The sequence below is a fragment of the Engraulis encrasicolus genome, chromosome 12 (genome assembly GCF_034702125.1).
Source record: "Engraulis encrasicolus isolate BLACKSEA-1 chromosome 12, IST_EnEncr_1.0, whole genome shotgun sequence".
Lineage (NCBI taxonomy): Eukaryota > Metazoa > Chordata > Actinopteri > Clupeiformes > Engraulidae > Engraulis > Engraulis encrasicolus.
The window spans coordinates 55,858,737-55,884,427 of NC_085868.1; the positions used below are offsets into that span (position 1 = coordinate 55,858,737).

At 44.7% G+C, this 25,691-nt stretch overlaps 2 protein-coding genes, 1 long non-coding RNA gene and 1 other non-coding gene across 4 annotated transcripts; 3 read left to right on the plus strand and 1 right to left on the minus strand.

Moving 5' to 3' along the window:
• The first annotated feature begins 811 nt into the window (after positions 1-811).
• Positions 812-3,741, plus strand: LOC134460411 (uncharacterized). Its single transcript, XR_010037084.1, has 3 exons — positions 812-884; positions 1,629-1,716; positions 3,674-3,741. It is a non-coding gene; the product is annotated as an uncharacterized LOC134460411 (long non-coding RNA).
• A 10,132-nt stretch (positions 3,742-13,873) lies between these two features.
• On the plus strand, positions 13,874-13,985 carry trnal-caa (transfer RNA leucine (anticodon CAA)). The gene is made up of 2 exons: positions 13,874-13,911; positions 13,940-13,985. It is a non-coding gene; the product is annotated as a tRNA-Leu (tRNA).
• A 1,502-nt stretch (positions 13,986-15,487) lies between these two features.
• nhp2 (NHP2 ribonucleoprotein homolog (yeast)) lies at positions 15,488-19,103 on the minus strand. Its single transcript, XM_063212835.1, has 4 exons — positions 18,824-19,103; positions 16,795-16,864; positions 16,488-16,593; positions 15,488-15,697 (listed from the first exon to the last, which is right to left on the minus strand). Exons 1-4 carry the CDS (start codon positions 18,972-18,974, stop codon positions 15,572-15,574), a joined length of 453 nt encoding a protein of 150 aa, XP_063068905.1. The 5' UTR covers positions 18,975-19,103; the 3' UTR covers positions 15,488-15,571.
• A 129-nt stretch (positions 19,104-19,232) lies between these two features.
• Positions 19,233-24,166, plus strand: mtif3 (mitochondrial translational initiation factor 3). Its single transcript, XM_063212836.1, has 5 exons — positions 19,233-19,396; positions 21,075-21,340; positions 21,780-22,073; positions 23,460-23,623; positions 23,822-24,166. Exons 2-5 carry the CDS (start codon positions 21,079-21,081, stop codon positions 24,116-24,118), a joined length of 1,017 nt encoding a protein of 338 aa, XP_063068906.1. The 5' UTR covers positions 19,233-19,396; positions 21,075-21,078; the 3' UTR covers positions 24,119-24,166.
• The last annotated feature ends 1,525 nt before the right edge of the window (positions 24,167-25,691 follow it).

Sequence of the window (25,691 nt, forward strand, 5' to 3'; positions counted from 1 at the left end):
CTGTTGTGGTTGTGGTTGTTGTTGTTGTTGTTAAATGGCCGCTATACTCTGCTCTTGCTGCTCTCTTCAGACAGGGTGAGTAAGACTAAGGATGGGCATGAGATCCGCTCCTGTAAGGTGGCCGACCGCACCGGCTGCATCACCGCGTCCGTCTGGGACGAGGCCGGAGGATACATCCAGCCAGGAGACATCCTACGCCTCACCAAGGGGTACGTATAGTATAGTACATTACATTACATCCAGCCAGGAGACATCCTGCGCCTCACCAAGGGGTACGTATAGGGCAGACGCCAAAGATTGGTTGATTGATTGATTGATTGATTGATTGATTGATTGGTTGATTGATTCAGTGATTCATTGATTTATTCATTGATTGATTCATTCAGTCAATCATTCAGTCAGTCATTCAGTTATGTTCTTTACATATTCTGACTATACAAAGTTCTTCAATTCATTAAATAAGATGACTGTACGGGATACATGTTTGCAGACGAAGTCATAATAAGGATTAGACAAGACAGCTCAAAGAATTTACGGTATTTCCACTGTGGTCCTTGGCTTGTATGTGTATGTACTGTATGTAAATGTATGCATGTGTTCAGTCAAGTTTGTCTAAAGGCCCGTTTACCAGATTAGATGGATTTGAGCAATTATGTGGCATGTGCATCATCTGCATGTTCACCTGCTGTAATCACCTGACCAGACTTGTCCCCTGTCACCTGTCCACAGGTACGCCCCCCTATGGAAGACCTGTCTCACTCTCACCTGTCTGTCTCACCTGTCTCTGTCTAACCTGTCTCCCCTGTCTACAGGTACGCCTCCCTATGGAAGGGCTGTCTCACTCTCTACACCGGCAGGAACGGAGACCTCAGGAAGATCGGAGAGTAAGAAAAATGCCATCATGTACCACACACACACACACACACACACACACACACACACACACACACACACACACACACACACACACACACACACACACACACCAAAACATACACACACACACACACTCACACACCAAAACATAGCTGTTCAGGCTGTATTGAGCTAATGTGGCGCCCTGGGCACTGTTCCTCACAGGTGCCCCTTTATGAACAATATGCTGTAAAGCTCGCTGAGGCACTTTGAGGTGCGGCTTGTTGTTTGTGTGCCACAGTCAGGGGCCGCTGACTGGGTTTGGGGACAAAATCATCTGAAAGGGCCCCCCAACCAATACATACATACATACAATGTAATATTGAGCACCCAATGCTGGGCCCCCTCCTTCCCCTGGGCCCAGGACAACTGACCTCTTTGTCCTCCCCTGTTATCTTCCCTGTTGTTCTACTTCTCCTCCTCATCCTGATCTGCTGTAGATTCTGCTTGGTGTTCTCTAGTAAAGTTATCTAGTTTAATCTAATTAATTATTATTATTATTATTATTATTATTATTATTATTATTATTATTATTATCAGGGTGCAACTTGTAGGGGGGGATGGGGGGATTGTCCCCCCTTCTGCTCTTGATATCGTCACATTTTCTACATGATTTTATCACAGTTCAATGTAATTCCATTGATATTGCTTATAATCTGAAACATATCCCCCCGTCTGGTTTTCTGACTCTTCCTCATCCGTGTCTGCTGTAGGTTCTGTATGGTGTTCTCTGAGGTGCCGAACTACAGTGACCCGAACCCGGAACTCCTGGCCCAGATACAGCAGGCGAACAAGACCACCGTGAGTAACACACACACACACACACACACACACACACACACACACACACACACACACACACACACACACACACACACACATCAAGACCACCGTGAGTAACACACACACACACACACACACACACACACACACACACACACACACACACACACACACACACACACACACACACACAATAAGACTACCGTGAGTAACACACACACACACACACACACACACACACACATACACACACACACACACACACACAATAAGACTACCGTGAGTAACACACACACACACACACACACACACACACAATAAGACCACCGTGAGTAACACACACACACACACACACACACACACACACACACACACACACACACACAATAAGACCACCGTGAGTACACACACACACACACACACACACACACACACACACACACACACACACACACACACACACACACACACACACACACACACACACACAGAGCAGGCTAACAAGACCACCGTGAGAGTAACACACACACACACACACACACACACATACACACACACACACACACACACACACACACACACACACACACACACACACACACACACACAAACACACACACAGAGCAGGCTAACAAGACCACCGTGAGTACCACACACACACACACACTGACACACACACACTCAGGGGCGCCGCTAGGGGGGAAAGGTGATACTGATTCTAACGGCCCGGCCCAAAATTATAATCTTTCATAGGGCCCAAAATTCCTGGCGGCGCCCCTGCACACACTGACACACACACACACACACACACACACACACACACACACACACACACACACACACACACACACACACACACTGATACACACACACACACACACACAATAAGACCACCGTGAGTACCAACCATTTTTTTCTTAACCTGGGGCCCAGATATAATAAGCTACAACCCTGTTAGTACCAAAGCAACAGCCTCTCTGGCCACTAACGTGTTAACGCAAACAAGTCCAGATCTACGATACTCCTCAGTGCCATTGCAACAGCCCGTCTCTAAAAAGGTTGTCAGTTACCAATGAGAGTCAATTCCACAGCTCTCAGTAGCTTCTCTGCTGTCACCTGTTATAGTACATTCTACATCTATTTCAATATGGATAGTAAGTTGATATTACATTGATATTAAATTCTATTCAGTATTCTCTCTGCCGTTACCAGTGATGTTAAATTCTATTCAGTATTCTGTCTGCCGTTGTGATATTAAATTCTATTCAGTATTCTGTCTGCTGTTACCTGTGATGTTAAATTCTATTCAGTATTCTCTCTGTTGTTACCTGTTGTGCCAGTGTAAAAGCGGAGGTGAAAGCCTGCTCCTCCAGAGTCTGCTAATGTCCACCGTTAGCCTGCAGTCTGCATGTAATGTAGATGAGCTGCCTCGACGAGGCTAATGGCAGCAGCATGGCGAGAATGAGTTTCCTTTTCTGAGCACGAGATTGATTGACAGCTGGGCCTCGGCCTGCTTATCCACGCAGATCATATCTGCACATCCTATCCTATCACAGAACAACATGCCAGTTGGCTTGGCAGATCATATCTGCAGATCAACAACATGCCTGTTGGCTTGGCTACATTTCACATCTATTGGGTCATGAATCAGCGGATGGAGTATGATGTTCAGGGCAGTTTCTAGTTATTTGAGTGCCCTAGGCAAAAGCAGGGCCTTTTCATCTCTTCAAGATATCGGGGAGGGGTACCCTCAGGAGAGATTTCCATAGCTGCATCATTGCACTTTTCAGTCATTGAATTTAAGGAAGATTTGCTGTCTCTCTCACACAGTTGGCTATCATTTCAGTACATGTACATATTACTGATGTCGGGCCCTTTCAGTTATGGGTCCTACGCAAATTGTCTGCGGGCCCTACGCTATTGCCTAGTTTGCCTGCCAGGTAGTGACAGGCCTGGTGATGTTCTCCAACCGCAGGTGAAGCCAGAACAGCAGACCATCCATTACAACGACCAGACACCTCCAGCACCAGCACTGGCACCAGCCTCACCAGCCTCACCGGGCCATGGACCGATACCGGGACCAGCTGCTCAGGGGAACCCTCTCCCTTCCCCCACACCTCAAGGTAAGTTTTTTTTTAGTGACAGGACCGTTTGAGAGAGAGACAGGAAACGTCTGGGAAAGAGAGATGGGGAAGGGTCGGCAAAGGACCCAGGCTACCGTCATCGAGCCACGGTAGGGCCACCTCAAGATAATTAAATAAGCCCACCTGGGAAACTCCAACTCCCATTGTCATTGTAACACAACACCTCCACAGCACACAGTGCTCACCGCACACCACACAACAAAAGTGCATTTATGCCTCACCCATGCAAGGGAGTAATCCCCAATGGCGAACGTTAGAGCACTTTGTGACTGTCTTGTCTGTGAAAAGTGCTGGCTGTATGAATAAACTTTACTGTATGAATAAACTTGACTTACCTATTTAAAAAATGTGGAAGAATTTGGTGACTGACCCCCTCTGCTCCCCTCAGGGGGTGGATCCTCCGTCAGGTCCAGTCACATCAAATTAGAACAAAAGTTGTCCAAACAGACCTAATTGTTGTTGAAGATGAATGAAAATGTGCAGTACAGTACTCAAGATACACACAAGGCAGTGTACTGAAATTATTTCCGCTATACAGCCCATGCATAAATCTCATAAATCTTGCAAACCTGAAGAGATTGCCATGAGATATATGTCTAATACAGCTCCCAAAGCAAATGCTGACCCAATACCTATACCCTCTTTGCATAGAATTTGTCATATTTTTGCCAAGCCCTCCCACCTCGTTTCCCTCTCCCCTTTCAGCCAATCAGTGTCCCTCTAGCATAGAAATCTAGACGCCCCTAGCTTGTTAGGCTAGTGGAAAATTTTCGATTTTGCTCAGGTCTATATCATTATTAAAGAATATAATTATCTTGCGTATTTTAATCCTTTTTAATCAGCAAAGGGGGTATTCTCTTGGGTTTCTGTCTCTCTAGCACACAGGGCATACAAACAAACAACAGGTTTAGACACATGTGTAATTAGTACAGTGGCTTTCAACTTGTCTTGAGCCAAAGCACACCTTTGTCGAAGGCAAAAAGGCACATCATCAATTGTAGACGTTAATAAAAAGAACCCCCTCCCCCATGCCTATATGAACAATGTACAATGTCTTTCTATAATTTTCACAGCACACTAGTGTTACCCGGCACAGTTGGTTAGAGAAAAAAATACTGAGTACCACAAATGCTGCTGGCAACCACATTGTATCACAACGCTTTGATCTCTTCACTCATGCCTTAGATCAGGGCTTAAGAAATGGTGAAAAGCAGGCCAGTACTGTGTTGACTTAATTCAACATAAAGGTTTTTATTTCTCTAGTTGATCATTTTCACTATGCACTTCAATGTACTGTAGTGTAGTCCTATGTCTTAGCATAGTCCTATCATAACATGTTTTATTGTTATATTTTTTATCATCATCCATTTTAAACATCTGCTTTTTCAACGTCAATTCCTGTCCAGGGACTATAGATAAAAGAAAATGGCCTTATGGCTATAATCTGGCTCTATTGTTTGTTGTGCACAGTCCCTGTCACATTAACATTCTTCACCTTGCTTCACCCCTCTCGATGCCTACTGTACACAAGTCTCTCAGCAGTGCACATACTGGTGCGCTATCGTGGTTTTCATCAACGCCGCTTCTGCAAACCGAGGTCTCTTGTTTTTCACAGTGTGAGAACAGTGTGAGAGTCTTAGTGTGAGAACATTTACATTGGGTGTTTTTTTATTCACCCGTGACCCATATGAGATTCCCCAACAGTTAGCTGTCTGACTTGTGGTCTAACAAGGGGAAACTTTCTTGTCTGCGAGCAGCACGTAGGCTTACTATGCTTCCCCCTAAAGTTTGGCATAGATAGATGGATGGATGTGTGTATGTATTGCATCAGGCACACATTTTTTTATCAAAAGCAATTTACAATCGAGGACATAATCATTGCATACAACAATAAGTGCAGATGCCAGGTAGGGTTAGTGTTTTTTAATTATTATTCTAAGTAGAGATGCACTGTGGATCCGGTATCTGGCAGTTACCTAAAAATCAGGATCTGGTGCATCTCTAGCCTAGGTTTTTCAGTCAGTCTTTCACAACCCCACTCACTGCATGGAGTGAAAGCCCTTTGGAAGCGGCCGTTGCAGGCGGTGTGGCAATAAGCCAATGAGTCTAAAAAATAGTTTGAGCCAACGTAATAAAAAGGGCCCACGTGTGCGAGTAGACTATATGTTTCAACCCTTTTATAGGATCCGGTATCCGGTTCCGGATCCGGCAGGATCTTAAGCAGTGGATCCGGTATCCGGCAGGATCCTAAAAATCAGGATCCGGTGCATCTCTAGTGTTTTTTAATTATTATTTTAAGTACCTTAAAGCACACACACATGGGGCACACACACACACACACACACACACACACACACACACACACACACACACACACACACACACACACACGGCGTAGGGCAGTCTTTCCCGTGTCTGGGCCAGCTCAGGCATCTCACAGTTCAACATGACCACAAGTAGTGTCCATGTCTATGTGTGTACTGTACACTAGGAGTGCATCTTAATATGTGACCTTGTCTCCTCCGCTTGCGCTTGTCTCCTCGCCCCGCCTCCTGGCCCCTCCTCCGTGGAGAAAACGATAAAGTTTCCCAGCTGTCAGCCTCGCCACAACAACTTTTGAGGGACTGTTTTTCATTCACCATAACAATTGCAAACGAGAAAAAGACTCTACAATTGAGCTTTTGCAAGATATTGAAATATAATGCTGTTGTCAGTGATGTCATCATGACGAGAAGCGAGTGGAGGAGGCAAGTGGAGGAGGCAAGGTCACATATTAAGATGCACTCATGGTGTTGTTGCCTAGTCCAGTAATACTGATCTTGCTTCCTGTGCTTCCCTCTGCAGCTAATGGCTACCATGGGCCCTCCAACTGCTCTCCACATCACCCACGGCAACCCAGAGGAGGAGGAGGAGGAGGGGGTGGAGCAGGAGGGTTTGAACGCGATGCACCTGGCAGAGGTGGCGGTGGAGGACCAGGGGGATTTGACAGGGGTGGGGGGGGTGTAGGAGGGTTTGAGCGTGATGCACCTGGCTGGGGTGGAGGTGGAGGTGGGGGGTTTGAGCGAGATCAACCCAGAGGTGGAGTTGGTGGCCCTGGGGGGTTTGACAGGGACCTGCATGGCAGGGGTGGAGGTTGTGGCCCTGGAGGATACGAACGAGATGTACATGGCAGGGGTGGAGGTTGTGGACCTGGGGGGTTTGACAGGGAGCACCCCAGAGCAGGAGGGGGTGGGGGTGGGGTGTTTGAGTGGGATGGGCCTGGTAGTAGGGGTGGAGGTTGTGGAAGAGGAGGGTTTGAGCGGAACGTGCCTTTCAGGGGTGGTGGGGGTGGAGGTGGGCGACCGGAGCGTGTCCTGCTAAACCGCAACCCCCTGGGCGGCAGGAACAGGAGTCGACCGTACGCCGTGCGCAGGAGCCGCGGCGGGAACGGGGGCGGTGGTGGCGGCCGGTACTCGCGCATGGAGCTCGCTAGCAGGAAATGAGGGGACAGACCCGTTCCAGACAGTGATGATGGATCCATTGGTTACAATCCAGAGCCACGTATTTCAAATGACTTTTGGTTTTACCTGTCCAATGCAGCCAGGTGATTGGCTGGTTGACTGATCACCTGGTTGGATTGGGCAGGTAACACCAGCTCATTTGGAATACGTGGCACTGGGCTATAACTGATGGACCCATTTGACCCATCACTGGCTCCAGCAGCGTTGCCAGATTGGGCGGTTTCCAGCCCAATTGGGCTGCTTAGGATGGCCGTCTGCGAATAAATATGGCACTTGGGCGGGTTTTTCTGCTAATTTTTGGCCATAGAAAATCATTATTTAGTTCAAATTGGGCGGGATTTAGTGCTTCCAGGCGGGTTTTGAGCATTTTTGGGCTGGAAATGATCCGTCTCATCTGGCAACCCTGGGTCCAGACAGGGAGGTCTTAGTAACTTATGATGACGCTGTGCTAATAACTTAGAGCACATGGTAAAGCCCCTGACTATCAAAACCCTACAACGTGTTTGGATTGGATAATACAGCCATGATTCACTATTACGGTATGTTTACTTTATTTATGACATTATTTATGTTGACTAGTATGTTTACATTATTTATGACATTATTTATGTTCACTAGTATGTTTGCTGCTTACTGGCTGGCAGTGTGGTGGTTTAGATTAGATTAGATTATTTATTTATTTATTTTTTTGCACGTTATTCATTTTTGTTTAATACAAAGACTCTGATCATATAGAGGACTCTTTCTGAAGATTCTGTTATTTATTGTCGAGAAGACGACGCTGAACAGTGTGTGTGGTTTTTTTGTTTCGCTTTTTTTGGTCATTGCTGTTTGGCCTACATTGTGTTCCAATTGACAGCACTGAAGACAAGATTTGTGTTGTTGTTGAATAAGTGAATCAATCACAACATGTTTGCTTTGGCCTTGATGGCCTGTATGCCTCCTGCTGCACTGCCAAACACCACCAAGTAATAAATAATAAGAACAATAAAGCACATTGTTGTTATTGCACCATTATTACATGAGGAATTACATTTCTTGCGTTTCACCTGACATGCCTGTCAGTATGACAGCATTACTGCCTTCCAGACCAGAACAATGAACAAAGACATACTGGCACAAATAATAATAAAACCACCTCTGCCCTACAATAGACAGGTCATCAGCTGGGAAAATTAGGCCTTTCGTCCTACCGCACTTTTCTCTGTGGATTACTGACCAGAAGCCCTATTGGAAGAAATTAAATCATGGGGCCACGTCAATTTTTGCTCAGAATTCAATATGGCCACCATTTTCCAAAAGGACTTGTTTTCATGCATTATTACATTGTACTATAAGGTGATATTCATGAACGATGAACTACTTTCAACACTATTCTGTCCTATTTCCTTACATACATGTTAACGAAGGTTGACTAAACTAAAAGAAATGAAAATAAAGTTGGCCACCTTGCAATATCCAAAGGAAAGTGCTGAAAATAATGATTGAAATGCACATACAGAGTCTATGGCTGCGAAAATTAGGCCTATTGTCCTGTCAGGGTTTTCACAGTGGATTACAGACCAGAAGGCCTATTGAAAAAGATGAAAACTTGGGGCCATCTATGTGCTCCAAAATTCAAAATGTTCTCTGTTTTTCAGAATGGCAGACTTTCACACATTTTTCTCAATACTGTAAGGCCATAATTACCAATAAAGATGAACTATTTTTCAGTTAAATTGTCCCATCTCCTTACAGACGTGAGTTTAAAGGTTGTCTAGAAAAAGGCATGACAGGGGGTGGACACAGGGGGTGGACAAAATAACTGAGACACCTGTCATTTTAGTGTCATTTAGTTCCTCTTGCATTAACAGTTAATCCTGTTGGATGTGGTTCATCCTTCTTGGTGGTATGCAGACATTACCTCGGATACTGTGGCTCTTGATACATCACAAAGACTTGCTGTCTCGGTCAAAGATGCAACAGTTACACAGAATTTCTCCTTTTTGAACTCTGACATGTCACCCATACTGTTGTGTGCATTGGACATTTTTGAGCAAAACTGCGCTCTTACCCTGCTAATTGAACATTCACATATCACTTTACTGGTGCAATGTGCCATTCATGAAGATTGGCCAACAGGCTGGTCCACTTGAGCCATGAAACTTCCCACACTAAAATGGCAGGTGTCTCAGTTATTTTGTCCACCCCCTGTATCTTGCCACTTTGAAATATCCAAAGAAATGTTGTCAAATGATTGAATTTCACAAACACAGTGGACTGCTGAAAAAAGGCATATTGTCCTGCCAAACTGTGTGTGTGTGTGTGTGTGTGTGGGGGGGGGGGGGGTAAGGTGGGGGGTAGGGGGGACCGAATGATGCGGAGGAGCATCTGTGTGTGTGTGGGTTGGGGGGAATGAGTCGGGGTTGAATTAGGAGGTAGGGGGACAGAATAGTGTGTGGAAGGGTTCGGGGGGGTAGAATAATGTATGTGTGTGTGGTGGGGGTGGGGGGGTAAGTTTGAGTCGGGGGGGGGGTGACCTGCCAAACTTTTCACATTGGGTGGGGGGTGGGCGAGTATTTTGTGGGGGAAGAATGAGTCAGGGGGGTTGAGCGTGGGGGGCAGAATAGTGGGGGGTGAGTGAGGGGTGGAGGGGCAGAGTAGCATGGGAAGGATGAGTGGGTTGGGGGGCAGAATAGTGTGTGGGGGGATAGTGCAGGTTGGGTGTAGGAGGCAGAATAGTGTGTGGGGGAAAGACACTGTAGAGCAGGGGAAAGATGAGCGGGGGATACGCGCACACACACACACGCACGCACACTCACCCTTGCTTTATGCAAAAAAAATGTAGGCCTGAAAAACTTTTGGTCAGAAATCTAATGTGAAAAGTTTGGCAGATCAATAGCCTTTTTTTCAGCAGTCAACTGTGTATGTGTAATTCAATCATTTTCTGACATCAACCCTTAGGATATTGTCTATAGGAAATTTACATCTTACTGTTGCCAACCTTTGTACTCACGTCTGTAGATAGGAGATTTCACTGAAAATAGGTTATCTTTATTGATAATTATGGTCTTACAATATTGAGAAAAATGTATGAAAGTCTGCCATTCTGAAAAACAGAGAACATTTAGAATTTTGGAGCACATTTGAGATGGCAACCAGCTGGTGAATCTTTTTCAATAGGCCTTCTGGTCTGTAATCCACTGTGAAGACCCTGACAGGACATTAGGCCTAATTTTCGCAGCCAAAGACTCTGTATGTGCATTTCAATCATTATTTTCAGCACTTTCCTTTGGATATTGCAAGGTGGCCAACTTTATTTTCATTTCTTTTAGTTTAGTCAGCCTTTGTAAACATACAGTACCCTCCATAATTATTGGCACCCCTGGTTGAGATGTGTTTTTTAGCTTCCAATTATTTTATTTTTTTTCTAAATAATATGGGACCTAAATGGAAAAAAAGAGAAAAATCCAACCTTCAATACAAGTGCATTTATTCAGTGGGGAAAAAAATCCCACATAAAGAAATAATTATTTGACATCAAATAATGTGTGTCACAATTATTAGCACCCCTGGTGTTAATATTTTGTACAACCCCCTTTTGCCAACAAAACAGCACCTAATCTTCTCCTATAATGTTTCACAAGATGGGAAAAGACAGAAAGAGGGATCTTCAGCCATTCCTCTTTGCAGAATCTCTCTAAATCATCCAGAGACCTGGGTCCTCTCCTCTGTACTCTCCTCTTCAGCTCACCCCACAGGTTCTCAATGGGGTTGAGGTCAGGAGACTGAGATGGGCCATGGGAGGAGCTTGATTTTGTGTCTGGTGAACCATTTCTGTGTAGATTTGGCCATATGTTTAGGGTCATTGTCTTGCTGAAAGACCCAGTGACGACCCAGCTTCAGCTTTCGGGCAGAGGGCAACAGATTTTGATTTAAAATGTCCTGGTATTTCAAAGCAATCATGATGCCATGCACCCTAACAAGGTTCCCAGGGCCTTTGGAAGCGAAACAGCCCCACAGCATCACTGACCCACCCCCATACTTCACAGTGGGTATGAGGTGCTTTTCAGCATGCGCATCTTTCGTGGTACGCCAGACCCAACTTAGAGTGTTTGTTGCCAAAAAGCTCAATCTTGGTCTCATCTGACCAAAGCACACGGTCCCAGTTGAAGCCCCAATACCGCTTGGCGAACTCCAGACGCTTGCGTTTATGATTGTGAGTGAGGAAAGGTTTTCTCCGTGCATGCCTCCCAAACAGCTTGTTGGCGTGTAGACAGCGCCTGATGGTTGATTTGGAGACTGTGACCCCAGGATGCTACCATTTGTTGTAATTCTGTAACAGTGAGCTTTGGAGATCTTTTGATTTCTCTTACCATCCTCCTCACTGTGCGTGGTGGCAAAATAAACTTGGGTCCTCGTCCAGGCTTGTTTACCACTGTTCCAGTTGTTTTGAACTTCTTAATTATTCCTCTCACAGTGGATATGGGCAGCTGCAGTTGAGTGGCAATCTTCTTGTAGCCTCTGCCTGACATGTGAAGGTCGACGCACATCTGCCTCACTTGTATGCTGTGTTCCTTTGTCTTTCCCATGTTTAAGAGTGGATAAGAGAAATGGCCTCGGTGTCACGTCATATTTATACCCCCAGGGAAACAGGAAGTGATGAATTACTAATTAAATGTTCCTACATACTCTGGTAAACTTTGTAAACTACTGTAGAAATGACAGAAATGCTTCAATTATATTTATTTCCTGGGAATTGTTAAGGGTGCCGATAATTGTGGAACAGGTGATTTAATGAAAAATAATTATTTTTCAGTCAGGGATTTTTTTATTTTCTTACAATTCATTTGAGTTGAAGGCTACATTTTCCTACAATTTTCAGTGTGACAGTATTCTTCTGCAATAAACACTGAATTTATTTTAAGGCTTTTAACACATCTCAACCAGGGGTGCCAATAATTATGGAGGGCACTGTATATGTAAGGAAATAGGACAGAATAGTGCTGAAAGTAGTTCATCGTTCATGAATATCACCTTATAGTACAATGTAATAATGCATGAAAACAAGTCATTTTGGAAAATGGCGGCCATATTGAATTCTGAGCAAAAATTGACGTGGCCCCATGATTTCATTTCTTCCAATAGGGCTTCTGGTCAGTAATCCACAGAGAAAAGTGCGGTAGGACGAAAGGCCTAATTTTCCCAGCTGATGACCTGTCTACAATGGAAGTAGGCAGTATCTGTATTGTTGTTGAAAACTGTTAGTATGATTTTATGGCATATACAGTAGATTCAAGATTCAAGATTAGTTTATTGCGTCTTATTATAGGTTTGAAGCCTATAAAGAGTAAAAATTGTTGTGTTTTTTGTGTCCTCAAAAAGATATATTAAGATACAAAGGCTAGAGGGCAGTATTGTAGGGCAGCATTGAGGGCAGTCATGGGTAAGCAGTTAGGAAGGCCTTTTGTATCTTATGTGTTTTATTTTTACTGCTGACTTGTTTTTAATTCAAATTCTTAGTATTGCTTAATTTTAGTATTTTAGTCTGACACTGTACAGCACTTTGGTCAGTTCTTGCTGTTTAAATGTGCTTTATAAATTAAACTTACTTACTTACTTACTTACTTACTTACTTACTTAGGGCGTCAGACTTGTAGCCCAAGAGTTGCCAGTTCGACTCCCGACCCGCCAGGTTGGTGGGGGGAGTAATTAACCAGTTGCGATCCCCCATCCTCCTCCATGACTGAGTCACCCCGAGCATTGTACCGTCCCGCCGCACTGCCCCCTTTCGGGTGCCATTGGGGGCTACCCCCTTGCATGGGTGAGGCATAAATGCAATTTTGTTGTGTGCATTGTGTACTTGTGTGCTGTGGAGTGCTGTGAGTTGGAGTCAGTTGGGCTTTCATTTCACTTTCACTTGTTAATTATGTGAGGAATTACATTTCTTGCGTTTCACCTGGCATGCATGTACTAAAATGACACCTCTCTCCAGTCGAGAACAATGAACAAGGAGGGAACAGGTGAGGTCTACCTGAGCTCACATACCACATGCTATTGCACATGTTTAGCCACCACATACCACACACCACAGGCATTTGGGCATATTTAGAAATCACCCTCATTTGGTTGCACAACTCCTAGGAATAGACCGGCAAAACAAAACTACAGCGACGATTTATCAAGTCAAGTCAGCTATTATTTTCTGAAATATTGTGTATAAAATATTAGTCACACCTGCATGGGAAAAAAACCCTTTGAAGGCGAATCTCATTATATTCTGGGCCCCCTCTGTCCCCTGGCCCAGGACAACCTGTTAGTGACCTGTTTGTCTCCCCCTGTTGGCTTCCCTGTGTAGTGTCATAATGCAGTCCAGGGGGTTCCCAACCTTTTCCAACTTAGGGCCCACTTGACAAGTTCATAAATGCTCGGGGCCCACCTCGAACCCAATGCACAATAAAACTCAAATAAATGCAGTAGTCAACACACACAAATATTAATTTAATTTTTTTAGGAAATGATTTAAAGTCCCAGCTAGCCTATCTTCAGTATGTCAGGATGGCCGAGCGGTCTAAGGCGCCAGACTCAAGGCTGACTACCTTCCATAGCACATGGGTGTTCTGGTCTCCGAATGGAGGCGTGGGTTCGAATCCCACTTCTGACATGACTTTTTGGCAGTCATGGGTAAGCGGTTATCAATCAGACTTTTAGCCCAGAGCCTTTGGGCCAAAGGCTACATATTCTACTCCTGACCCGCCAGATTAGTGGGGGAATAATTAACCCGTGCTCTCCTCCACCCTCCGCTCGTCTCGCCGCTCTGCTCCCTTCTGGGCACCATTGGGAGCTGCCCCCTTGCAGGGGTATGGCATAAATGCAATTTCCTTGTGTGCATTTGTTCACTAAATACACTATAATATTGAATGTATAGTTAATAAATGTATCTAATTTCCTGTGAATACCAAATAAGCATTGAACATTTTGCAATATTATAGAAATATTGACCAAAAGTGATAATTAAACACGGGGGGTTGGTAAAAAAGTACTGTACTTTTGTACTCTGCTGTATGATGGCACATTTGCCAAACAAAAATACTGTGCATTACAAAGTGGTGCTGTGGTCCGTTTCTAGAAAGCGTCTTTGCTATCATCGTTAGCAAAGTCCTTCGTACGAGCGACTCAACTCTCTCTCAACAGCGACGCTCACCACTAAATCCAAGGGAATGGTAAGACAGTCTTAGGACGTTTAGCAACGACAAAAACCGAGAAACGGACCCCTGATCTAGCAGCACTAAGTTAGAGTAAAAACACAGCATTGAAGTACAGAGATAAGTCATTATTCTCACAGATAACAAAACTATTGGCTACTACCAGATGATGTCATTTAAAAATATGTCATTTCAATACACATTCCATATATCCATGGTGTAGGAAGAAACACACTTTAAGCGGCTTAAAACAAGAGCTGAAATCAGAACAGCAAAAATTGATTAAAACGTTACAAAAGATGCACGCTTGGAAAATATGTACATGGTGATTCTTTATTCTGAAAATGAACAACATAAAAAACAGAGCACTTCACTCCTTTCAGTATCTTTTATAACACATTTCATTTCCATCAGGTTGTTCACTTTGTATGTTAAGGAAATCAAATTGGCTCATCCACCACTGTTATAATCCCACGCACGGTGAGGCAAACAAAGATATCTCTAACAAAGTTAATTTCTGCCATTATGGTGGGGGTAAAAAAACTATAATTTGTTTTATCACAAAAATTGAGGTTTGTTAAAAACAAATGAGGAAAAAACTGATATTCTACTATCTCTACTTTTACAAATGAAGAGAAAAGAGGATTGTTTAAAAAAAAAGGTAGGTCAGGATATGAATGCATTTGTACTTACACAATAATTACAAATATGAGATACAGTCTGCTGCTTCAATCCATTGATGGGAGTTTGCAAACAAATACACACATACGAACACACACATAAACACACACATCAGCGGTCCATATAATGTCACACACACACACATCTTGCTCAGCTGCTTTGGGGAGCTCCTCCACACACACACGCGCATCCTGTTCAGCAGGGTTTGGGGAGTGCGGTCACCTCCCACACACACACACACACACACACACACGCGCATCCTGTTCAGCAGGGTTTGGGGAGTGCGGTCACCTCCCACACACACACACACACACACACACACACACACACACACACACACACACACACACACACACACTCCTGTTCAGCAGGGTTTGGGGAGTGCTGTCACCTCCTCCAGACACTCATCGTAGGACTCCTTATAGTCATCATGAGGCTTAATCATGATCACACACGTCGGCCGCTTGGAACCCGCAGACGAACCCAGATCCTGAAACGACAAGAACATAATGGGTTTAGATGCTAAACAACAAGAACATGATATATGACGAACCCAGATCCTAAAACGACAAGAAACAGAACATGATCGATTTAGATCCCAAACAACAAGAAACAGAACATGATCGATTTAGATCCTAAACAACAAGAACACGAAACGACAAGAACGTGATGGGTTTAGATCCTAAACAACGGCTTGGATCCTAAAGAACAAACATGCTTGGTTTAGGTTTATGTTAAAAAAACATGGTTTGGCCTCTTTACACACGTATTGCTAGGCCAATACTTTATTTGGAGAAATTCATCAGAGGGGGTTGTGGCAAGCAATATAACAGCTCGTTACAACCACCTCTCTTGTAAATCAAGTAAATGTCTGCCTTACATTCCATCAATACAAAGCTCCACTACTACTTAAGGAATTTCAATACACTGAATTGGGATCAATAAAGTAGACCCATCACTTTAACATTACATTAGGCAGACGCTTTTGTCCAAAACAACTAACAATCGAGGACATAATCATAGCACATTACACTTGAATATACAAAGTGATGAGGAAATATACAGAACAATAAGTGCATGTGCCAATTTGTAGAGGTAGTAGTGTGTGTGTGTGTGTGTGAACATTACACGTCAAGTAGTACATTAGCACAGGGTTAAGTACAGTACACAGTACACACACACACACCACCACCACCACCACCACCACCACCACCACCACAACATACCTATGAGTCTAAATAAAGACTATCTTATTAAATCTTATTACGAGTGCCACATACCACTTTGGAGGGGATGTAGGCGTATGGCATACTCCTGTCCTCACACATGACGGGGAGGTGGCAATACACATCGATAGGCAGCGTGTCCCCCGCCAACACCACAATCCTGAGAGGGAAACAGGCAGAAAGCAAAAACAGGTTTGATTACAGCACCAATATTTACACATACGTAATTCTCCAGCTGTGCATTTTAATAGACAGACTAGACTAGCGTTGGATGTAAAGGTCGTAGATCATTCATCACAAAAGATTTCACACACACACACACACACACACACACACACACACACACACACACACAGCTTACCCCTTTTCGCCTTTGTTTATAAACTTCTGGACTTCTTTCACTCCTCGCCGTATTTGTTTCAGCTTTGAGGCTGCAAGAGGCAAACATACATGTAATCAGGGCTGTACATTAAGACCAATTGGTCGCATTTTGAGCCTAAATTTTGGACTGTGCGAGGAAGAAAAATGAAACGGGGGCACGTGTGCGAGTATGCTTTTCAACCCTTTCATTCGCGTTTTACTCCTGCTCGAGTGCATGATTGCGAGTGCATGATTTTCTCGATTCCCTAATACTAAATGCGGTATGCCCTCCTCGCATGTATGCACTGCCTGTCTGACAGACAGCATCAATCTCCCAGTGGGAATGCGCATCAAAAAAGACGGCCAATGTTGCTTGAATTCCGCGTTGGCTAAGATTGAACCATCTATGCTCCCGTAGCCCTCAGAAAAAAAAACAGAATCGCACAGAGCCATGGGCACGCTCATCTCCCAGTCGAATGTTCTGTGCCAAAACTTCTTACAGCTTTTCGAAATGGGCTGCTGTTTAAAACGTTCAAATGCAGGAGCTTGCATTGCTAACAGGAAACCTTTTGAATCCGGTAGTGAAATAGCCTCTCGGTTTGCTAACTCATGTGATTTAAAAGACGTAGCTGTTTTGGCGTTTTCCCTAACCGCTGTCTTCCCAATTACTTAAAAAATGCATCGCAAACAAAGTAGTATTAGTCAAGATAATAGTTCGAGGAGCATTCAGAACAGGTACCGGTAGTGTTCACTGCGCGCAAGGGCCAGTCTAGTTGGCCCAGCAGCTAACGGTGCTGTAGGGCATGGCTATCAAAAAGAGCAGCCAACACAGTGAGACAATTTTGCGCCTCCCAGTTTCATTACACACCGTTCCAACCCACGCGTTTGAGGAATAAACTATTTTTAAAAAGCCCGTTGGACTAGCGTGTGGCCTTACCTACTATGTTTAAGACTAAATAAACTACGCAATCTAGTTCAGTAATCATGTGATTACATGTTTCAATCACGAAGCCATAGTAATAATAGGCTAATAATAATAATAATAATAATAATAAGTAGGCTAATGGGAACTGTGGTTTCCTCCCTGTTTTTGTTGCACTGGGTAATGGCATAGGCTATTGTGCATGAATATGAAGAAAAAGCCCTTCAATTTCTCCCTATCACTTAGTTAGGTCACCTAGGCTACCACCAGGCTGGAGGAGGGGGGGGGGGGTCCCCACATCACTTGTTATGAAACTGCACAACACAGAACTTTTTCATGAACATCTGTGGTTACAGGTCTTATTCTGGCTAACCCACCACCAACCTTGGTTAATATGTTTTCTGTGGAATACACAACCAGACTCTCTCTGTGCATTATTGCTGCGGTAATCAATGGTACAATATTAAGCACAGTAGGCCTATTTTACATTAAAAAAACACAATAATGTTTTGTAAGTGTCGCGAAATTTTGCTCCTAAACTTTTGTCTGTGCTCCTAAATTTTTGTCTGTGCTACTAAATGTTTTCATTTAGGAGCACCAGTGCTCCTAGTGAAAAAGTATAACGTACAGCCCTGGTAATGATTAGAACTATGCAGACAGTCAAACATTACACAAGCATCCATATACCTTTTTTTGTCTTTAACTTTCTCTGCGGAGGGTCCCTTAGTCTAGGGAAAACTGTACTGCCCCACTTCGATTCAATCTATAGGCTATATTAAAAAATAAATTGATTGAAAGAAGCAAAAGATTAGCATGTGCTAGTACCCCAGTTGTTTTGGCTACTGTATTGTCTTGACATTTTATAAAATCACAAGATTGGATACACGTCGTCATTCTGAATGCAGATTTTGTTGAGAAAGGAAAAGCAATGCAAGAAGTTTAGAACTAGTTACCTTTCTTACACACGTGCTACCCCTGTTGTTTCAGCTAGAACTACTGTATTGTCTTGGCATTACAAAACAAAAACACGACTGGATAGATCTTGTGATCCTAATTGCAGATTTTCTTGAGACAGGACAATCAATCCGAGAGGTTTAGAGCTATTTACCTTTTTTCACACACTTGTACAGTTTCTTGCTAAGTTTCTTTGAAGCCAGAGGTTGGGCAATCGGGTTCACATTAGCAATCAGTTCCTGGTAAGACTTCTCTGGGACTCCGGTCTCCTCCTCGACTCCCTTTTCCTTCTTGATCTTGGTCATTTTGTGACAAGGTAAAACACCGATTTAATAGTTTAGGATTAAACAAACACGATGTTATCTCTGCCGCTGACAACGTGCATCCACCAAGAGCACACGCGTTGAGAAGGAAGTTCTTCTACGACTGGAAAGACCATCGTATTGACCCCGGTGGCGCCACCAACTGGCCAGGAGAAAACCTTCCATGAGTAAACACCCCAAACCACTAGGCGGCAGTAATGTTTCATCAGTTTTGATCGTTTCACCTCTGAGCAAGTCACGGAAAGATGGAGGTCGACATGTGAATGTTAATAACCAACCATTCGGTTGTTGTTATAAATGTTAAATTGACTGCAGCTTACTTGTTGAGTACATTTGCCATGCAATTCCACCCCATCCCAACGACGCCTTAAACGAAATACCCAAGTCGTCTGCAGCAAAACCAGGTAGCTACACACAACTGATTTTGTTTTGACAAGGTATGCATACAGGAGGTAATAGAGCTCTTCAGCGTTGACGTCAACTTGTATGCGGCGTTTGGACTACCGGTTCCCTGGCGATTTTTTACATTGCAAAACGCCATAGAGATTCAGGTTTGGCAAAAATATAAGTTGCACGGCAACAACGAACATTAGCGTGTCCCCGCATCCCTTTCTCATTAGTGGAACGGATCGTATCATCATGTTGGTGTATTCACATGTTAAATCATGACGATTATAATTCAATATTGCTAACCCCTTTCTGATCATTAAAACTTCCGAACTACATACTTTCCTTTGGTTGCCATGGGTACAACCTTCCGCACGTACATGCCGTTAGATACTGGCGCCGTTTCTGTAGTCGCCAAAAGCTTCCGGGTTTAGCATATGGACGCAACATCGTATTTATGTCGAAGTTTGACACAAAATGATCAACCATGTCATACCTACCGCCTATTTTTAACACCCTCGACAGTTTGCGGGGGTTCGCTAAGCGCGTGCTTGCACTCGGAGCTTATTTGAAATTTACCCCTATTCATTCCCAATGGAGGCCGGAAGCCGATAGGAACCAGGACGTCCTTAAATGCTAACATGAAAGACTACAATCTACTACATGCTTCCGCTTCCGCTGAAGAACTCTATACGTGTGTCAGACATGTCATAATGAGCTACTTGTGAGTTGTGAAGGGCTGACTGTCTGGTTTCACTAGTTGAAGGCGAAGCAAATGTAATATTTTAGCTTCGTGTAGTCAGTCACTACAAGCAATCATACACCCCTGCAGCAACACGCCTTTGCCAAACTCTCCTTCGCCGTGATGCGATGGTCATTCCCTCTTTTCTGATTGCCCTTATAATATAAAGGAAGTAGGCCTATGCTGTGACAGCACACATGCAGTGTCCTCATGCCACTCGGCTTGCAGTCTGGACTGTAGGTTTAAACCTAACCCTGTATTAAAAGCTGCACTAGACTACTGTCTGCCTAGTAATCTGTCTTGGTGAAGTGATCCTGCACTGTGGTTTAATTCTTGGCCTTGTGCTTCTGGTTTGTTTGTATGGTCATAATATCCACATTAGCTGTCTTACTAAATCCTTAATAGCTCTGCTTCCTTCCTGTTATGGGACGAGTGTTGGAGACATGTTTTCACTTTCCTCAGTCACCATCACTGATGTCTACTGGTCCACAGCACAGCACACTTCACTTTTATTCTACTGAACTTCTATTTGCTCGATTCAGATTAGACACACATGAAACCGCCCCATGTACCCCATGTACAGCCTAGAGATCACCTGCCATTTCACCACACATTCTTCACAGCTGTATGCTGTTTGCATGTATTAAATAAACATCCTTATATCCTAATAAAGAATCCTTGTATCCCTCCTTACAAACAGTTCATGTGAACGTCTCACCTCCACACACTTACACACACACACACACACACACACACACACACACACACACACACACACACACACACACACACACACACACACACACACACCTTTCTTATGCACACTTGTTTTGCACCAGCCATTCATTCATTCGTTTCTGTATGTATATGACAAATACTCCTTGTATCCTCGTGTTTCCATGACTTGGCCTTTGAGTTCCCTTGTGACCTTGACCTCTGCTCTGCTCCTCAAGGGCGATGTCTGCACTCCGGCTGCCCCGTCTCCTCGCCCAGATCTCCTTGACCTTCAGCAGGGGGTGGAGCTTGGCTGCATCTCCAAGGGCGACGGGGATGCTGGGTCTCCATCCTCATTATCATCATCATGCTGCCTGCCACTCTTCGTGCGTCTTCTGGTCCGGCTCGGTGTCTCCCAGGGCAACGGTCTGGTCTGCTTCAGGAGGGTTCCGGAACACAACCGCCGCTGCGTTCTCAACACACAGTGGGGACACGGCAGACAGCGGTACGCTATTTTAAATATTTTCTTTCTTTATTTTTTGGAAGTGGAGTTGGGGTGGTTAGGGACCATAGACCTCAGTGAATAAATGTGATTTTAGGTGTTTTTTTGAACGTAGCCAGTGTGAGGCTTTGCAGATATGGAGAGGTAGACTGTTACAAAGGGTGGGGGCAGCAATACAGAAGGCCTAGTATGCATAGTGTTGTGTCTCTCTAGCAGTGCAGTCAGTGACGCTGGCGGCTGCGAGATTGCGTATAATAAGCTTGTTATTGTAAAAGTTCAAAGATCCATGCACAGCTTCTAGGTGCTGGTAAACGCAGGAATATGCAATACTTCAAAAGAAAAAAGTTTACCGCACACTTGTTCGAACCTGATGACGCACAGAGGCGAAACGCGTTGTTATTGTCTTCATAAATAATGTCTGTTATTGTCTTGTCTTCATCAGAGGAGTCTGACGAGAAGGTCAAGAAGGTCAAAGTGAAGGTCGACCCTCGCGCTCGCCAGACCATCAGCAGCGTGGGCCGCAAGATCCACCATCGCCACCTGTTGTTGCTTAGCGACGAGGGCGAGAACCTGGGTACCCATCACCGTGCCGACGTGATCCGTATGATGGAGGAGACGGGCAAGAAGCTGGTGGCCGTGAACGAGCGGGCGGACCCCCCCGTGTTCCGACTCATGACGGGCAAACAGATACACCAGGAGCAGATGAGGCTGCACGAGAAGAACAAGAACAAACCAGGTCAGGAGATATATAGCCAGGAGATGTATAGCCAGGTGATATATAGCCAGATGAGGAGATGTATAGCCAGGTGATGTATAGCCAGGTGAGGTGATATATAGCCAGGTGATATATAGCCAGGTGATGTATAGCCAGGAGAGGAGATGTATAGCCAGGAGATATATAGCCAGGAGATATATAGCCAGGTGATATATAGCCAGATGAGGAGATGTATAGCCAGGTGAGGAGATATATAGCCAGGTGATGTATAGCCAGGTGATATATAGCCAGGTGAGGAGATATATAGCCAGGTGATATATAGCCAGGTGATATATAGCCAGGTGATATATAGCCAGGTGATATATAGCCAGGTGATATATAGCCAGGTGATATATAGCCAGGTGATATATAGCCAGGTGATATATAGCCAGGAGATATATAGCCAGGTGATATATAGCCAGGTGAGGAGATGTATAGCCAGGTGAGGAGATGTATAGCCAGGTGAGGAGATGTATAGCCAGGTGAGGAGATGTATAGCCAGGTGAGGAGATATATAGCCAGGAGATATATAGCCAGGTGATATATAGCCAGGTGAGGAGATGTATAGCCAGGTGAGGAGATATATAGCCAGGAGATATATAGCCAGGTGATATATAGATATATAGTCAGGTGATATATAGCCAGGTGAGAAGATACAGTATAGCCAGGTGAGAAGATATATAGCCAGATGAGGACACGAACAAACCAGGTGATGTATAGCCAGGTGAGGAGACGAGCAGGTGAAGAGCAAACCAGGTGAGAAGATGTATAATGATATATTAACTAAGAGATACAAGAACAAGAACACGCCAGGTGAGCACACGAACGGGTGAAGAGGGGTGCATTTCTCAAAAGCGTAGTTGTTAGCCAGTTAGCAACTTGTGTAGTTGCCAATGGGATATTGCATAAAAAACGACAAAGCAGGTTATTGGTTACAGTCCCTGGAGCAACGTGGGGTTAGGTGTCTTGCTCAAGGGCACTACAGCCATGGATGAAGGTCTAGGGAGAGGTAAAGAGGATGGGATTAGTACATGCAACCCTCCAATTGTAAGGCCACCTCCCTAACCACTAGCCACGGCTACCACACAAGAACTACCTGTTGAATTGCAAACACCAATATTCCTCTTATATCCTCCAATAAACTAACCATACATTTCCATCCATGGCTGAAGTGCCCTTGAGCAAGGCACCTAACCCTACATTGCCCCAGGGACTGGAACCAATACCCTGTACCAAGGCACCTAACCCTACATTGCCCCAGGGACTGTAACCAATACCCTGTAAATGGCTGTGGATAAAAGCGTCAGCAAAGTAATAATATACCGGTGATGTACTGTACATGGTCTTAAGTTTCACCTCCCTCCTCAGCTCCCACTAAGGTGAAGGAGTTGACGTGGTCGTCTGACATCGCCCCTGCTGACCTCCGCACTAAGCTGCGTCAGGTGGCCTCCTGGCTGGACAAGAAGCACCACATCCGGGTCACGCTCAAGACCGGTCACCGCGGCAACACACCTGACGCCTCACAACCGCTGGTGAGCAACCCTGTATTTAGGAAATACGAAACATTTTATTTATTCAATTCAAATCTATTTCAAAGCTTTATTGTGAAAAGCATTTCAAAATATGACGCATTTATTTATACACATTCAGTTCTGTTTTTAAGTTGGAGACAACAACACGCATACTAACCCACAACAGACAAATGAGAATTGACATTTGTGTGCTTGCAGGATAAGACTCTGGAGTCCATGTTGTCTCAGATGGACGTGCCATTCGGCTTCGTGTCTCCGTCTCGTGCCGTTCGTGAAGGCCGAGCCGCATCCTGCACCATCAGGCCGCCCAGCGCCAAGGAGATGCGCGCCGCCGCCATGGCAACCGGCTCAGCATCAGGACCAGCAGCAGCAGCATCCACAGACACTCCTCCTCCTCCTCCTCCTCCTGCTCCTCCTGCTCCTGCTCCCTCTAGCCAGCCCTCTACTCCTGCTGCTAAGGAGAGCTGCGTGGACAAGCAGACTGAGCCCCACTGACACTGTGTCCAGGCCGACCAGAACGCTGCCGGTGCTCGTTCTCACGCCAGTTATAGTTACGGAACTAAAGTCCTTGTCTGCAAACCACCCGCGTTCACACCGAGCTCTGAACTTTTCCATGTGTGCCCATGTGTTACCCGGATGTACCTGACGTCTAACGTTGTCATCACGGCTCAAAGAGAAAAAAAGTATTTGTTCACATTGCGACCCAACTTTCTGGGTCCCGAACGCTCAGACTTGCGGCATGAACACACCAGCCGGTTCGAGATATGGTGCGGGAGCGGGACACCGGCAGTCGGTTCTGTCGGCCTGAACGTGCCTTCAGACTGGAACATAGCCAGGGGGGGTATTCCAAGACCATGGGTGCATCCCAATATGTGACCTTGCCTCCTCCACTTGCCTCCTCCACTCGCTTCTCGTCATGATGACATCACTGACAACAGCATTATATTTCAATATCTTGCAAAAGCTCAATTGTAGAGTCTTTTTCTCGTTTGCAATTGGGATGGTGAATGAAAAACAGTCCCTCAAAAGTTGTTGTGGCGAGGCTGACAGCTGGGAAACTTTATCGTTTTCTCCACGGAGGAGGGGCCAGGAGGCGGGGCGAGGAGACAAGCGCAAGTGGAGGAGGCAAGGTGGCATATTAAGATGCACTCTTAGTGATAAAACTGGCTAATCTAACCTACAGGAAGTGGTAAACCTGGTGATAGACAGCCCACAGATGTCATTTAGTAATGAAAATTCCAGGCTCTTCTATTAGACGATTTACCACTACTTGGTTAAGTAACCTACAGTAAGTGGTAATCCTTCTAATAGACAGCCCACAGATGACATTTGGTTTAAGAAAATGAGGACTCCAGGCTCTTCTATTAGATAATTTACCTCTACCTCAAGGTTAACTCAACCTGGATTACTACTGAACCAGCTTCTTGGAATAGCCCCCAGCTGCACTGAAATGAAACTGTTTCTGTGGAAGTTTTTGAGGAGTATGCTGATGCTGTGTCTTGGAGAATCTCAATCATTAGTCTCAAAAGGGAAGCTGTAGTGTTTACCAGACCATTCTTTGGCACAGGCAGCATCACAGTATGGAAAATTGAGCTCCACAAATTGATCAACGGCCACAAATACATGTAATATATTATATACCGGTCCGGTGCACGCAACAATTAGCACTTGCCCGACTTCATAACACCCCACAATGCTGTCTGGTCAGTGGGGAACCCTGAGAGAGGGAGAGGTGGGCAAGGCGGCGTTAAGACAAGGCAGGGGAAGAAAGCGTGCCTGAAATGTAAATAAAATGTGTCGCTGAAATTTCTGTCGTGGAAATCTGATTCTTTGAGAGATGGCAGTTTTAAGTGCAAGTGATGTAGTTGATGTAGGCCCTAGAGATTCTAGGGCATGCTCTGCAAAGTGTCATATGTCTTGCACCCAAAGGTATTGACATGGTGGTTTTATATAGCTCCATCAAGATCAAAATCACTGGATGCGCACTGTAATCCTAGAAATGACATGAAAATGTGTTTTATATTTAGAAACAGAATGGGTGTTTTACACACCAACTAACCCATAAGGG

Excerpts from the sequence above, each read along its gene's own strand:
- nhp2 (XM_063212835.1), bottom strand. The coding sequence starts at position 18,974 with ATGACCAAGATCAAGAAGGAAAAGGGAGTCGAGGAGGAGACCGGAGTC. Across the intron at positions 16,594-16,794 it reads ATAAACAAAGGCGAAAAGGG|GATTGTGGTGTTGGCGGGGG; the intron begins GTAAGCTGTGTG and ends TTTCCCTCTCAG. Across the intron at positions 15,698-16,487 it reads CCTACATCCCCTCCAAAGTG|GATCTGGGTTCGTCTGCGGG; the intron begins GTATGTGGCACT and ends TTGTCGTTTCAG.
- mtif3 (XM_063212836.1), top strand. The coding sequence starts at position 21,079 with ATGTCTGCACTCCGGCTGCCCCGTCTCCTCGCCCAGATCTCCTTGACC. Across the intron at positions 21,341-21,779 it reads TGGGGACACGGCAGACAGCG|AGGAGTCTGACGAGAAGGTC; the intron begins GTACGCTATTTT and ends TGTCTTCATCAG. Across the intron at positions 23,624-23,821 it reads CTGACGCCTCACAACCGCTG|GATAAGACTCTGGAGTCCAT; the intron begins GTGAGCAACCCT and ends GTGTGCTTGCAG.